The sequence below is a fragment of the Arachis stenosperma genome, chromosome 3 (assembly GCF_014773155.1).
Source record: "Arachis stenosperma cultivar V10309 chromosome 3, arast.V10309.gnm1.PFL2, whole genome shotgun sequence".
Classification (NCBI taxonomy): domain Eukaryota; kingdom Viridiplantae; phylum Streptophyta; class Magnoliopsida; order Fabales; family Fabaceae; genus Arachis; species Arachis stenosperma.
The window spans coordinates 158,286,365-158,300,956 of record NC_080379.1 but is presented as its reverse complement, the minus strand read 5'-3'; the positions used below and the strand labels follow the sequence as shown (position 1 = coordinate 158,300,956).

General features: G+C 35.2%; 2 protein-coding genes across 3 annotated transcripts; one reads left to right on the top strand and one right to left on the bottom strand.

The window, feature by feature from the left end:
* Positions 1-5,715: 5,715 nt before the first annotated feature.
* LOC130968114 (uncharacterized) lies at positions 5,716-9,835 on the top strand. Its single transcript, XM_057893200.1, has 5 exons — positions 5,716-6,040; positions 6,252-8,108; positions 8,773-8,977; positions 9,069-9,262; positions 9,392-9,835. The coding sequence occupies exons 2-5, from the start codon at positions 6,293-6,295 to the stop codon at positions 9,469-9,471; spliced, it is 2,295 nt and encodes a 764-aa protein (XP_057749183.1). The 5' UTR covers positions 5,716-6,040; positions 6,252-6,292; the 3' UTR covers positions 9,472-9,835.
* Positions 9,836-10,376: 541 nt separating this feature from the next.
* Positions 10,377-13,011, bottom strand: LOC130968116 (L-type lectin-domain containing receptor kinase S.4-like). Of its 2 annotated transcripts, none has more exons than XM_057893202.1 (2): positions 10,751-13,011; positions 10,377-10,648 (listed from the first exon to the last, which is right to left on the bottom strand). In XM_057893202.1, exons 1-2 carry the CDS (start codon positions 12,727-12,729, stop codon positions 10,639-10,641), a joined length of 1,989 nt encoding a protein of 662 aa, XP_057749185.1. In that variant the 5' UTR covers positions 12,730-13,011; the 3' UTR covers positions 10,377-10,638. The 2 variants fall into 2 exon arrangements, with proteins under 2 accessions (XP_057749185.1, XP_057749184.1); XM_057893201.1 differs by having other exon boundaries at positions 10,755-13,011.
* Positions 13,012-14,592: the final 1,581 nt, after the last annotated feature.

Sequence of the window (14,592 nt, the reverse complement as noted above, 5' to 3'; positions counted from 1 at the left end):
GTACAAGTGGTCTTCATCTGTCATGGTCCCACTTGAATATGCACACTCCAAAAAAACCCAAATTTTCTCCCAGCTACCTCCTTTCTTTCTCAAAAATGTTCTCTCTCCAACCAAATTCCCTCTCCACACCAAATGAAAGATCCACTCCTGGCTATTGCGGTTTTATAGCCAACCTATGTATAAACCGTAGCTGTCTCCAGCGGTTTTCACCTACCTCCCATTTGCACATAAATCGCTATAGCCAGTAGTAGTTTATGTGTGTTACACCTCCTTCAAAAACCGCTACAGTCTATAGCAATTTCTGCCCATATCCATTTCAACATAAACCGCGACTACCAATAGTCGGTTACATTCAGTTTTGAATCCCTTGGTGCTCGTAGCATTTTGTATAGTTATAGAAAGTTTTAATCAAGTATGCAATTTTAAAAAATTGTAATCTAGTAAATTTGGTTCCAAATCATTTTAATTTAGTAACTTGCCCTTTTATTTTTTAAAAAATTATTGGTAATTTTTTATTATTTCATTAACTTAATTAATAACCTTTATTATTATTTTTCTAAAAAAAATAAGTAAGCAGGTATTTACATTATTATATTTATTATCCTAGATGATGGTTTAAGTTGTTTATTTCATATATTAAATAATATAAATAATATTTTGTATCTTAAATTCACTAATTTATTCGTATTAAAAAGAGAAAAATTATGAAATAAACCATATGATATAAAGATTAGTAGTTGATGTGCACATAATTAACTACATAGCCATTACAAAAAATAAAGAAAAATCATTTATTGTATATAATAATTCTTAATATGTGTAGTGTCATGTATAGATTAGGATGATTTATTATAATTATGCGAGTGATTATCTTTTTATTGCATTAGTAAATAATACTTGAAACTAAAAGGAAGAAAAAAGATAATTCAAAGTTTTTCTTAATTTAAATAAAAAAGTCTCTTGCGTTGCCACTGTCATCTCTCCTACATGTAAGAACCAAAACTTTTAAAAAGTCTTATTATGAACTAATTTAAAATTATATATTTATTTACAGTTTTAATTTCAAAAATTTTTTATTAAAGATAATTAAAGACAGTTTTGATTAATTAGATTTGAAATAAATTAAAATTTTTATAAAAACTCTATAAATATGGATTATTTTTCTATTTACAATTTAAAGTTTTAAAAATTCAAAAATAATGAGATTTGGTTATTTAAATTAGAATTTTATCTAATTTTATAATTATTGAATTATTTTTTATATTTAAATTACAAAATTATTAGTTATGGAATGACAATAATTTTTATATGATTTAATTTAAATAATTGATTTTTTCACGATTTAATACTTATGTTTTGTGAATAAAGAATTTAATATATTATCTTATAATTTCAATTAGGGTATTTGATTGAGAATCAATTAGTATTTTTATACAATAAATAATCTTTTAAATTAATTTTTAGAGATTTAATTAAATTTTAAATTATTATTATCTGTCCCAATTTTATTAAAATTACCTTACTCTAATTAAACCCAAAAACTCCCAAATTTATACACAAATCCTAGTTTTATTAACACACTCCCCCTTCACCCCAAAAGAAAAATCCTAGCCGCCACCCCTCAAAATCACAAACACACAACACCCAGCAGCAGTTGCTGCAAAAAAAAAAACAAAGAAAGAAACGAAGACAGAAAGGGAGAGAGATGCGGCAGGGAGAAGAAGAGAAGATGGAGACGCACCGGAGCCGCGGGGTCTTGCTGCCGCCGTCGCACCGTCGTCGGGTCTTGGAAGGAGGCCACGCCTCTGAGCCGTCATCGTCAATCCGCCACGAGCTGCCGTCAAGAGTCAGAACACAGAGAGAGAGAGAGAGAGAGAGAGCGTCGTGCAGGAGGAGTGGATCACGCCGTCCAGTCGCCGTCGTCGTTCTCACCGCGTCACCGTCATCCCTGGGTGAAGCCGAAGAGAGAGAGCGTGCGAAGAGAGAGATAGACCGATGGGAGAGTGTGCGTGCGAGAAGGGTAGGAGCCGGTTCTGCCATCGCCGTCGTGTCCAGCTACTGTCGTGTGCTCCGTTGCCGCTTATGAAGGTGGGTGGCCGAGCCTCTGCTGCCAGAGAACACCACTGCCGTTGCTGAGATCCACTGCCGGTAAGGGTTTCCAGTTTGGTTTTCGTTTCTTTTGAGTTTTTGGTAACTTTATCGTCACTGCATGTTTGTTATAGTCGTCATCGCCGGAGTTTTGGTCGTTGCTGTCACTTGGGGTGGCTGCTGGGGCTGTCGCCAAACCGGTTCAGTGACCGCCGCTATTTCGTTTTCTTATTACAGTAAGCGTTTGTGTTTTGAAAACCCCTGCGTTAGTATTTTGTTATGTTTGGTTATAAATTCTAAAGTTCTGGTAACTTAGGGTCATGCCCTGAATGTTGCATGTCGCTTTAATGTTGCCGTGGTTGCTGCGAATATGGTTTGAGCTGAGGTTGCGGCTTTCACTGACCGCGGGCCGAGAGAAAAGATTTTTTTGTGAATATTGTAATTGGTTTGTCTATGTGAATAATTATGTTTAAATGCTAATTGCTATACTTGATGTAACTGCTTTGATTGTGTTTGAACCTCTTTACTTGTGTTTGTGACTGAAATTATTTGGATTGTGGTGATTAGATGTTGATTGAGTTGTTTGAGTCTACGGCCGTGTTTGATTATGTGATGGGCTTGAGGTCGTGGCTGGTATGTATTTGAGGTCTAGTTTTGTATAAAGTATCTGACTGGTTCAGCATAAACTTAATGAACCTATGTTTGGAACAGGATGATCATTTATATAACTTAGGTAACTTCCTTTATGTTTATGGTCTAGTAAGGTATGAAAACTCAAATAGGTTTAGCATAGACTTAATGAACTTATGCTTAGAACAAGTTCGTCATTCATACTGTCTAGAAAAACTTTTAAGATTTTTCAAGAGAGGAAAAATGTTTTGGATTTTGAGGAATTAACCAAGTTCTCTTTAAAAAGGTTTTTTTTTTTTTTTTTATTTTTGAATGTGAACCCTTAGTTTTTGAAAAGACACATAAGACGAGCAATGATCACTGCACTTTAAAAATAATTTTATTTTATGTATCTTATTATGGCAATTCTATAATCTTATAGTGAAAACCAGCGAGGACGATGTTCTCACTCCTCTACAGGTTTTTTCCTTTTTAGAATATGGGCAACAAAGTTTCAGAAGAGTTTGTTTCATTTTCTGTTTATTCGATATTTTTGTACTATCTTGGTTATTATTATTTTCCCTCATCTTTATCTTTACCAATTTTGTAAGAGGGATAAGAATTTGTGATATGTATGTTTGTACGTTATTATTATGTAAATATATAATTTTAAAGTATTGTATCTGGTATATATATATATATGTTTTCAACGAAAAAGTATTTTTGAAAGCTTATGCGGTTTTAAAGTTTTAAACAGGCTTCTATTTTAGTATTAAATATGATTAGATTTGTCATAATATCCAAACTATCAGAGTGACGCAGCTGGAAGCGTGACATTTTGATAGTGAAGGTGTTACACTGTGCGCCGCCACGCCACCTCTGTTCTCACTATCATCTTCCTCTTAGTCGTCACTCACCGTACTCCCTCTCAGTCGTCGCTCACTTTACTTTCTCTCCTCAGTTGTCAGAATCGCCGCTTATCTCACTCCTTTTCCGTCACGTGTGTTTCTCACTGGCCCTGCCTTAGTTCCCATATTCTCCATCGTCTGTGTTTCTCGTCGGCGTCGTCTCGGTTCTCTGCTTCCCATTCTCATCTCTGGTGGTATTTTACTTCCAATTGGGTTCTGTTTTGTTTTCTGCTTTTTATTTGTTTTTTGCTTTTCCTTCTTTGTGTTCTCCATAATGCTACAACTTAGCGACTCCAATCGCGTTCCCGCTCTTGTCTTTCTCCATAATCGAACCAAAACCTTATTTCTAGAGTCCATGTTGTGATTCACGTTCAGAATCCTATGTCTGTACTTTTTAGTTGTTTTTGTTATTTTTTTTGTTAATGTTTGTTAATTTTTTTGTCATAACTTAGACTGTGTTTGTTTACAGGCATGAGACAAGAATACAAAAACAAAAAATTATGTTTGGCAGATAAAACATGGATAGAGACATTGTGTCTAGAGACATTGAATTAGTATATTTTGTGACACAAAGATACTAACAAAAGACACAATTTATTTTTCATTTTTTCTTTCATTATTTTTTTTTATCAAATTTTCATAATTATATTTTTTATTATTATATTTTTTAATTCTTTTTTATGAAAAAAATAAGAATAAGTTATATTTTTATAATTTATTCTACTTTATCACCAAACAATACAAGAACACTAATTTTTGTGTTTCTAATATTTGTATCTTATTCTTAGTGTCCTTTCTTATTTTATTTTTAGAACCAAATGTAACTTTAAAACCCTATTTCTGGACATTTTTATTGTTGTTAATGTTTGTTAATTTTTTGATAATCTTTTTTATCATTTTTGTTAATTTTCTGTTACTTTTGTTATTTTCTATTTTTGTAGATTTATTCGATATCCAATCCAATCTAACTAAAAAATCTGCGGATTAGATTCTAGACTAAAAATGTGTATATTAAATCTAATCCAATAATTTTAGTGTATAATAAATAAAAGTTTTGTCTATATTCAACCCGATCTGATCCGTATTCACCTTAATAATAAATCATAAGAAGGTAGAATTTGTTAAGGACATTTGTTAAAGGTATTAATATAATAATTTATATAAAATTTTTTAATGCTTATTTGGACACTATTATTTTGATAAAAAAAGATCTTTTTTTAATGATTTTTTTAATTTTTTAGCGTGTTTGACAAATTTCTAGTAATAAAAGTAAAAGTACTAAAAAAATAAAAAATATATATTTTTGAGAAGCTGTAATATACATTTTTTTAAAAGATTTTTTTCTTTAAAAAAAAGATATTTTTCATGTAATAAATAAACAAAAAATACTTTTATATTGTTATACTTAAACATAATTGATAAATAAAAAAAAATTTGTATAAAATATCCAAATCATAAAATTACTTTTACTTTTACATAAAATATTCTAAAAAAAATAAATAATTTTTTTTTTAAAGTTCACTCAAACAAACCCTTTAACTTTTAATAAATTTGTCAGATATTTATTAAAGTAAAAGGTTTAAAAAATTTTATAAGAGCAAACACTCAAAAAGTTCTAAGTCGGGCATTTTTTTGCAAATAAATTTTTATTATCCGAAAGTCAATGAAAATTACTCATGTCAAACAGATTAGTCCTCAACTGTTTTAAAAAGGATTTATTTGTATTATAATAATATTTTTTGAGAATTAATTTTTTTAAAATAAATTTTTTATTAGAAATTTATTTTTCGAACACACATATTAAAAATTTAACAAAAACAATAAAAAATAATTTGTTTGATATGAGTAATTGTTGAAAAATTTTAAAAAATAAAAATTTAATAACAAAAGTATCTAACATAAATTTTAAAAAAATTAAATTTTTTTTGTGACTAAAAAAAATTTAAATGTTTACTCTTTTTATAAATAATAATATTAACATGTATGTACCTTATATAGCTAAAAGAAACTGAAATTTAAGTTTGACCGAAAAAAAAAAAAAAACTAAGATCAAAGAAGGGTTTTGACTTTATAAGAAACGGTGGAATTGGGTTGAGTTGGGTTGGGTTGAGTTGCGTTGGGTTGGACAAACAGAAATATACGCGACACACGAGACAACCAGAATACCACCAGTGTTGTCCGGCTCCGGAGGAAGAGCACGAATCTCGGTTTTTCGTTGCGAATCAAACCGGCCCGGCTATATAACCTTTGACCGCCGAAACCGGATCCATTCAGAGCAAACTCAAATCTCCCCTCTCTCTGCCCTAACCGGTCCATCCGGTTACTTCTCTCTTCCAACAGAACTCCAACCCTAACTCGGTTCTGTTTTTCTGCTCGTATTCCCCAACTCAATTCCTCCATCCCAATTACAATTCTCAACACCACACACGAACCGGGTAAGGTCTTTTCTTTTCTTCTCTGTATCCCTGTTTTTTATTTATTTAATTTTTGGTATTTTCAGAGTTTCGTGTTTTATATGAAAATAAATGTTCTTAGATGCAAATTGCCAAGGATTGAATCGTTACAACATTTGACACTGAAAAATGAGAAATTGCACGTGGGTTTAGTTTTAGTTTTATGAGATAGTGCTTGTTGTTTTGATTTCAGCTGCAAAAGAAGAAAAAGGCGGGGGGTGTGATTAGTCCTAGATGGGTTCAAATCTTGAACTGGTTCAAATTACACCCCAGAAACATGACCCTGCATGGAAGCATGTTCAGATGTTTAAGTGTGGGGACAAGGTTCAACTGAAGTGCATATATTGCCTCAAGATGTTCAAGGGTGGTGGGATTCATAGGATTAAGGAACATCTTGCTTGTCAGAAGGGCAATGCATCCACCTGCAGCCGTGTTCCCCATGATGTTAGGCTACATATGCAGCAGAGTTTGGATGGGGTTGTCATGAGGAAGAGGAAGAAGCAGAAGATCGAGGAAGAGATCATGAATCTTACTCCTTTGGATACTGTTGTGAATAATGTAGTGAATTCGGTTCTAAATCAGGTGGATGGGAATGCCAATGAGGGAATGCAATCCCTTGCAATACAGAATCCAGTGGAAGACAATTCGAATACGGTAGTGCTTGCTGGGGAAGGGATGAGTAAAGGTGTAGAAAGGAGAAAAAAGTTAAGACCCAAGCAATCGACTGCAACTTATGCAAATCCTGAGGTTGTTCCTGTGGTGGAGAAAAATACAGCGGTTCCCAAAAGGATGGACAGTCACATTAATATGGCAATAGGTCGGTTTTTCTACGATGTTGGTGCACCTTTTGATGCCGTGAACTCAATCTATTTCAAGCAGATGGTTGAGGCAATTGCTTCAAGGGGTCCAGGATTCGAGTGCCCCTCGCATCATGAACTTCGTGGTTGGGTCCTGAAAACCTCTGTGGAAGAAATGAAGAATGATGTAGATAGGTGCAGGATGACATGGGGGAGGACAGGCTGCTCTATCTTGGTGGATCAGCTGAGTTCAGAAGCTGGAAGAATGCTGCTAAACGTTTTCGCTTACTGTCCCGAAGGAATAATCTTTTTGAAAACTTTTGATGCTACTGAGGTTTCAGTTCCTGCAGAGAGTATATATGAGTTGCTAAGACAAATAGTAGAAGAAATTGGAGTCGGGCAAGTGCTTCAAGTGATTACGCCAGGCGAAGAGCAATATGCCATTGCTGGTAGGCGGCTGACTGATACTTTTCCTACCCTTTATTGGAGTCCTTCAGTAGCTCATTGCATTGATTTGATTCTTGAAGATTTTGGAAATCTCAAGTGGATTAGTACTGTGATTGAACAAGCTAGATCTATAACAAGATTTGTGTACAATTGTAGTTCAGTCTTGGGTATGGTTAGAAGGTATACTTTAGAGAATGATATTGTGGATCCTGCCTTCTCACAGTTTGCAACAAACTTTTCCACATTGAAACGAATGGTTGATCTCAAACACAATTTACAGGCCATGGTCACTTCTCAGGAGTGGATGGATTGCCCATACGCAAAGAAACCAGCAGGTCTGGAAATGTTAGATATCCTAAGTGATGAAACGTTTTGGTCTTCATGTGAAATGATTGTTCGTCTAACAGCTCCTCTCTTGCGAGTCCTGAGAACAGCTGCCAGTGAGACAAGACCTGCAATGGGTTACATTTATGCTGGAATTTACCGGGCAAAAGAAGCTATTAAGAAAGCACTTGTTAAGAAGGAGGAATATATGGTGTACTGGAATATTATACATCACAGATGGGAAAGGTTGTGGAATCATCCCCTTCATGCTGCTGGTTTCTATCTTAATCCAAAGTTCTTCTTTAGTATTCAAGGGGATATCCACAGTGAGATTCTCTCGGGGATGTTTGATTGCATAGAGAGATTAGTCCCTGATACGAGAATCCAAGACAAAATTATCAAAGAGATAACATTATACAAGGCTGGTGCAGGAGATTTTGGGAGAAAGATGGCAGTCAGAGCTAGAGATAATTTACTTCCTTGTAAGGGCCGATAACCTATTCTCTTAGATAGGAATAATATATTTTCAGTTGCCATGTTCTCTTTTGCTTTAAGTAACTTAATAGGCAGGAAAAAAAAAAATCAAAATTTATGAATGCTATTTACCCAAAATAGTAATGTTGCATAAATATAAAAACTGATAAACTGAAAGAGGAAAAAACTATCTTGTCCTTTGTGTAAAATGCTTATGCTTAGACATAAAAACCAGTGTCATAGGAGTGGAAACTGAAATTTTCTGCATGAGCTCTGAATGTACTGCAACTGCAATGTGACCACCCCATTAGCATTGTTGTTGAAAGTTTGTTTACGTTGTAGAATCACTGTTAGCATAATTCTTCTAAGGAAAAGTCTAGGGGGCCAGCAATTTTATTGAATTTTGGCCAGCATATAACCAGCAGAAAAATGTGAGTCATTGGATGAAATCTCACACCAATCTCACACCATCAAATCATCATTGATGGCTAGTTGATGGCTAACAATCACAAAAGTTGCTGGCCCCCTAGCATTGCTCGTTCTTTGAATGTCTCTTCTATACTTGAGACATATTATACTCAAGATATACCCTATTTGAGCATTTCCTTTCTCTGATGACTGGTTAGACTAACCCCATTTCATGTACTTATCTCTCATATGTTTATTTTGTAGCTGAATGGTGGTCAACATATGGAGGAGGCTGCCCCAACATGTCACGTTTAGCAATTCGTATTCTCAGTCAAACATGCAGTTTACCAATCTACAAAAGAAACCAGATTCCTTTTGAACAAAAAATAATGAATACAAGGAATTTTATAGAACGGCAACATCTCAACGATCTTGTCTTCGTTCAACACAACTTACAACTAAGACAAATGTGAGCTTAGATGGTTGTATATTGATAGATTCTGTTAATGCAGTTTGCAGTTGAAAGGGAATTTATATTCTGTTGTTTGATTTTCTTTCAGGTACACCAGCAAAGAACAACATTTGAGTGATCCCTTATCCTTCAACAACATCAGTTTGGTTGAGGAATGGATCAAGGCAAACGATTTATACTTCGAAGAGAATGGGAACTTGGATTGCATGGTACTGGATCCATCTTCTGTTAACTCAATGCCTATAAGGCCTTTAAATGATGAAGCTGAAGACTTGGGCGAAGGTAGTTATGTGTGTTTCAATAGATATGGAAACTGCCTCTCCATTCACTTTTTTCCAATCATTCAGTAATAGATATGGAAACTGCTTGGTAGACAATGTTATTAATTATCTTGTTTCCTTGTTTTTGAAGGGTTTGATGACCATGAGATTTTCAGCTGTGGGAAAGATGGCGAGGATGAAAACACTGGAGACAAACTAGTAAACCAGTAGTGGATGATTCGGAGATCTGTTCTTTTTTCTGCAGAATCCATGCTGGCGGTTTTCCTCATTATTGCTTAACAATGCAGAAAATGTGTATCATTCACATTTTTCAATTGTTTTCCAGATGCTAGCTGGTAGAATTGATCATCAGAATAAATAGAGGGAATCTTGGGTAGGGCCTTGTGGGGAAGATGAGGATGTTATAATTGTTGTTAGATATGTTACTGCCATAATTTTCAATTCTGTGTAGTTGGCTCTAGCGTAGTTGGTAGTTTTGCAGCGCTTGTTGCACCAAAAGAGTGTACAGCTCTTAGAAACTGAAACTAAATGGAATGAAAGGAGTTGGTGGAACCTTGATTTTGTTTCTTGCTAAGATTACTCATCTTATGAATTGATATGTTTGCAACTAATGCTCTTTTTCCCTAACTCAGAATTGTTATATGCTGAACTCTATTGGGAAAGACACATTTGTACAAAATTCACATATTTTCAAGTCCTTTGTAGTTTCTGGTGTATGAGTGCATGATGGCAGATTTGCCGGTGTTTAAACACTGCATAAGTTTCCTGGTGTAGTTTTGTCTCCTCTTGATGGCAATGCCAAAGAGGGAAAATTGTATGCACTTGAGGTAGCATGAGTAATCCAGAACACGAATGATGATAGTGCAGCTGTGAGCAAAGTGCTATACTAGAGGAGTTTTTTTTCGATTTTTTATTGTTGATTTATTTATTTATATTTATAATTTTTTGCTTCTCCCCCTTGATAGAACGTTCAGCGTGTCAAAATTGACTCTAAATGTCTGGATGTATGTTTTGGATCACAAAAGATTCTATTGTCGGCTTCATTGCCACTTCTCATTCAAGGTAGAATCCATAATCATAAAAGCGTGCCCCCAATGTACGAGAAAATAGTTGAATGCTGAAAATGTAGTAGTTGCATTTCATGGAATTATACAACTAATAACATCTATTATCTATTCCTATGTCTAGTTTAGCTATCATTCAAAGCCAATGCGCGTTGAAATAACAAAATATAGCTTTGGTTGAATTAAGCAAGATGCGGAAAGAGAGATTGGAATTTGGATGAAAGAATGTGCTGTGTCTGTGTGTATCTCTGGTCGTATTATTTTATTGATTTACATGCTGGATGATTGCTCTTAACCAAGCTAGATCTCTTCATTATGAACTCCTAAAAACGAAAAAAATCTATTTTTATTTTTAGTTTTTTAAATAAAATCTTTAAAACCAAAATATTAAAAATGAAAAACAAACCAAATAGGGAGAGGCCTACCTACCATCCTCATCCCTTGTACCAGAAAACAAAGCACCCTCCACGTCATCATCAAGCGGCGACAACCACGTGTTCCCGCCATACGAATGTCCAGACTTTCCACCACCAAAGCCATCCGGCGGGGGAATCCCCTCCGGCAACGGGATCTCCCCTTCCAAGAAGCGCACAACCTGCCTCATAGTTGGCCTCATTTCCGGCACCTCACACGAACACAGCAACCCCAACTTGATAACCACCACAACCTCCAGCTCATCATAAACTCCGCCAAGCTTGGGGTCCACCACCTCCAACACCGCCCCCAAGCGCCACCGGTCCCACACCCACTCGACCAGAACAAGCTCCTCCGGCAGCGCCTTCGCCTCCACCGGCCTCCTCCCGCACACTACCTCCAACAGCAGCGCCCCAAACGCATAAACATCGGAAGACGTGCTTGGCCTCCCCGTCCTCGTTAGCTCCGGCGCAAGGTACCCCAGCGTCCCTACCACCCTGGTGGTGCTCGGGTTGGAACCACGCTCATATAGCTTGGCCAAACCAAAGTCGCCGAGGCGTGCGTTCATGTCAGCGTCCAACAGAACGTTCCCTGCTTTGATATCCCTGTGAATCACCGTCTGTTCCCATTCCTCGTGAAGGTACAAGAGTCCGCAAGCCACGCCCTTCACAATCTTGAACCTCTGTTCCCATGTTAGCGTTTTTCTTGGTGAATCTTCGAACAGGTGCTTGTCCAAGCTTCCGTTTGGCATGAAGTCGTATACTAATAGAAGATCGATGTGGTTTCTGCACCAACCTTGGAGCTGTACGAGGTTCCTGTGGCGCAACCTGCCTATGGTCTCGATTTCCGACACGAATTCTTGGAATCCCTGTTTGGAGTCATGGGAGACTCGCTTCACTGCGATTTCGGTGTTGTTTGCCAGTGTTCCCTTGAAAACCGCGCCGAAGCCGCCGAAGCCGAGCATGTTCTTGTGGTGGAAGTTTCTGGTAGCTTTCTTCAGCTCCTTGTAGGGGAACCTATGTGGACCAACTTCTAGCTCCCACGGTTCGATTACTTCTGCGTTTTTCAGCTTTTTGGTGAGGTAGAATGATAAGGCAATGGAGCAGAGGAGCAATATCGAAGCTGAGAGAGAGAGCCCTAAGATTAAGGACCTTCTATGGGGTTTGTCTCGCGAAGGGAGTGGAGGGAGGTTCTTCAAGGAGAGGGTTTTGGCGTCTCCATTGTTGATGTTGAAGCTCCAGCCCAAGATATAGTGAGAGCTAGCTAGCATCCCTGTTGAAGAGGAGAATCCAACGTACATGGAATCCTTGAGAACCGGTGAGAGATCAACCTCGTACGACAAGATAGGAGAATTGGGTTTTGTTGAGGTTTGGGAGAGACGAACCTCCAATTGGTTGTTTGAGGAGTCATAATCAACCCATGCTTGAATCACTTTGCCACTCTTCAAGTTCAGCTCTTCTTGTCCCAAAACGGTTGCTTTAACGGATTTGTTGGAGGCCATGTTGTTGAGATTAACGCCCACGTGATTGTCACTGATGTCTCCGAACTCGAAGTCTTGAACGGTGTCAAACTCCACCGCGAAGAGGTGGTTGGAGAAGTTGCCGAGGTTTTTTGGGCCGAGGAGGCCCAAGTACTGGCTTGGGTAACCGTTGGGAAGGTCCTTGGAGGGAGCAATGGTGAAGGCGAAGCCATGGCCACCGAGTGTTGGGTACTGAGGGACTATTGCGAATGCAAATGCGGTGGAAAAGGAGACAACTTTGCTCTTGTTCTTGAATTGGATTGGGGTCGAGTAAAACGCGTGACCAACTACCTTCTGAGTGTCGTTTGTTAAACCAAGTGTGCCGCTTTGGTAAATAACTGCGCCACCGTTTAGGGACATGTTTGCGGCGGCTTCACCACCATTGAAGCCTTCAAAGAAGATCTCTTGTTGGTGAGTAATCCTTGAGGTCAGAGCTGAGAGGAAAAAAAGAAGCAGCAGTGTTTTTGCCATAATAGGAGGGTTGAATTTCTGCTCGAGACAGATCAAAGAAGGAAAAAAAAATAAAAGAGTTAGCGATGATGCTTATTGAAGAATTTTCATGATGGATTGAAGGGGAAGTAAAAGGGAGTGAAGTGTGGTTTCAAGTTTGTTTATTCTTTTTTGATGGAATAGTCACGAGGTTTTTATGGATTTTGACTGCACTGCCACCTTTTTCATTAGTCCACCACTCACCACCGCACTTCAACTCTCCCCCAGACACACATGGGAGGGAGCTAACTCTGGATTTGTAGTTAGGACAACTCACACAAAAAATTCATTTTCCCTTCTATTTTATTTTCTCTTATTTTTTCTTTTCTCTTTTTTTTTTTATTTTCATATATATATATATATATATAAAGTGTAACTGGTTTTTTGGATTTAGCTCAAGACAAATTTTATGGTCTCTATAATGAATTTGAATTTTTTTAATTTTAAATTTTTATTTAAGAGAATAAAATAGAATTTTTTATTTTTAAATAATTTTTTATATTTTTTTATTTCATTTATAAAATAAATAATAAGAGATCACACTTTATTTATTTTTTAAAATAAAATTTAAAATTTAAAAAATTTAAATCTATCTATAATTTAGTAAATCAAATTTTTTAAATTAAAAAAATTAATAAAATGAAGAACTAATTATTTTATAATATGATACATGGATACAAGACAGTATATAACATAAAATAGGCACACACATCTCATACAGTGATTAGTTTTTATTTTATCATTTTATTAATTTTTTATTTTAAAAAATTTTAATTTTAATTTAATATTTAATTTTTATCTAACTTATTTTTTATAATAAATTTTAAATATTTATAAATTATTTATATTTATGTTTTTTAAATTAAATATTATTTTTTTAACAAATTAAACATCAGTTGGTACCCACCATAACAATCACCTTAATTAACTCAAATATATTAGTTAAAGCATGAAAGCAAAAAAGTTTGAATCTTTTCCTAATGCATAGCTACAAAATTTATATTTTTCAATTAAATACTTTTAAAATTAGATGTTGTCATGTTGATAATTATTGTTGTTGTAAAAAAATTATATATATTATTTCACATATTTTTTCATAAAATAATTAATTACTAAAATAATTAAATGTTAGAATAACATTTTTTTATAATAGATAATCGAACTAATTTTTAGTATTCATGTACTATACTAATCTATTTAGAATGTTGATAACTTTACGTGCATAAGAAAATAAATATTATTAAATCAATTATTATATATTTATATATATTCTTTCATATTTTTTTATATTATATATTATATATAAATCAGATTTTTTATATACATGTATATTGATAATTTATTTATTTAGTGTTGGTCTCTTATCCGATTGTCCTTTTCGATTAGTATGGAGTCCAATATCCATTTTGGACTATTTGATGTGGGGTTTATTTACATGAGGAAATGTCTGGCTATATGTGGATAGCATTTAGCACATGGAGATGGGGTGCCAAGGGAAGTGGTGGACTACCGCTTCTTTCTTCTTGCTTTAATTTGCAACTTATTATTGACACCAACTTTGGCTTTTCTTTTCTTTTAGTAATGTGAACGTAAGTATGCAAAGCATGTGTTTCAGAATTTTGGACATACACCACCATCAATCATGCATATATATTGGTTGAACGTGTTTTCATTTCAATACATGTTTGATGCAATAATCTGAACTTGAATTCCGATGAAAGAAAGAGTGTTATTAAATTTCACTATAATTTAAGAACTGAATACTCCGTGTCTCCAACTGTGATTTCTTTTAATTTTTATGTAATTATAGATTGACTTTAAGACGCGGCTCTAATGTCAAAATAA

Excerpts from the sequence above, each read along its gene's own strand:
- LOC130968114 (XM_057893200.1), top strand. The coding sequence starts at position 6,293 with ATGGGTTCAAATCTTGAACTGGTTCAAATTACACCCCAGAAACATGAC. Across the intron at positions 8,978-9,068 it reads AACTTACAACTAAGACAAAT|GTACACCAGCAAAGAACAAC; the intron begins GTGAGCTTAGAT and ends ATTTTCTTTCAG. Across the intron at positions 9,263-9,391 it reads AGCTGAAGACTTGGGCGAAG|GGTTTGATGACCATGAGATT; the intron begins GTAGTTATGTGT and ends TTGTTTTTGAAG.
- LOC130968116 (XM_057893201.1), bottom strand. The coding sequence starts at position 12,729 with ATGGCAAAAACACTGCTGCTTCTTTTTTTCCTCTCAGCTCTGACCTCA. Across the intron at positions 10,649-10,754 it reads TGGTACAAGGGATGAGGATG|GAGTTCATAATGAAGAGATC; the intron begins GTAGGTAGGCCT and ends TTTCGTTTTTAG.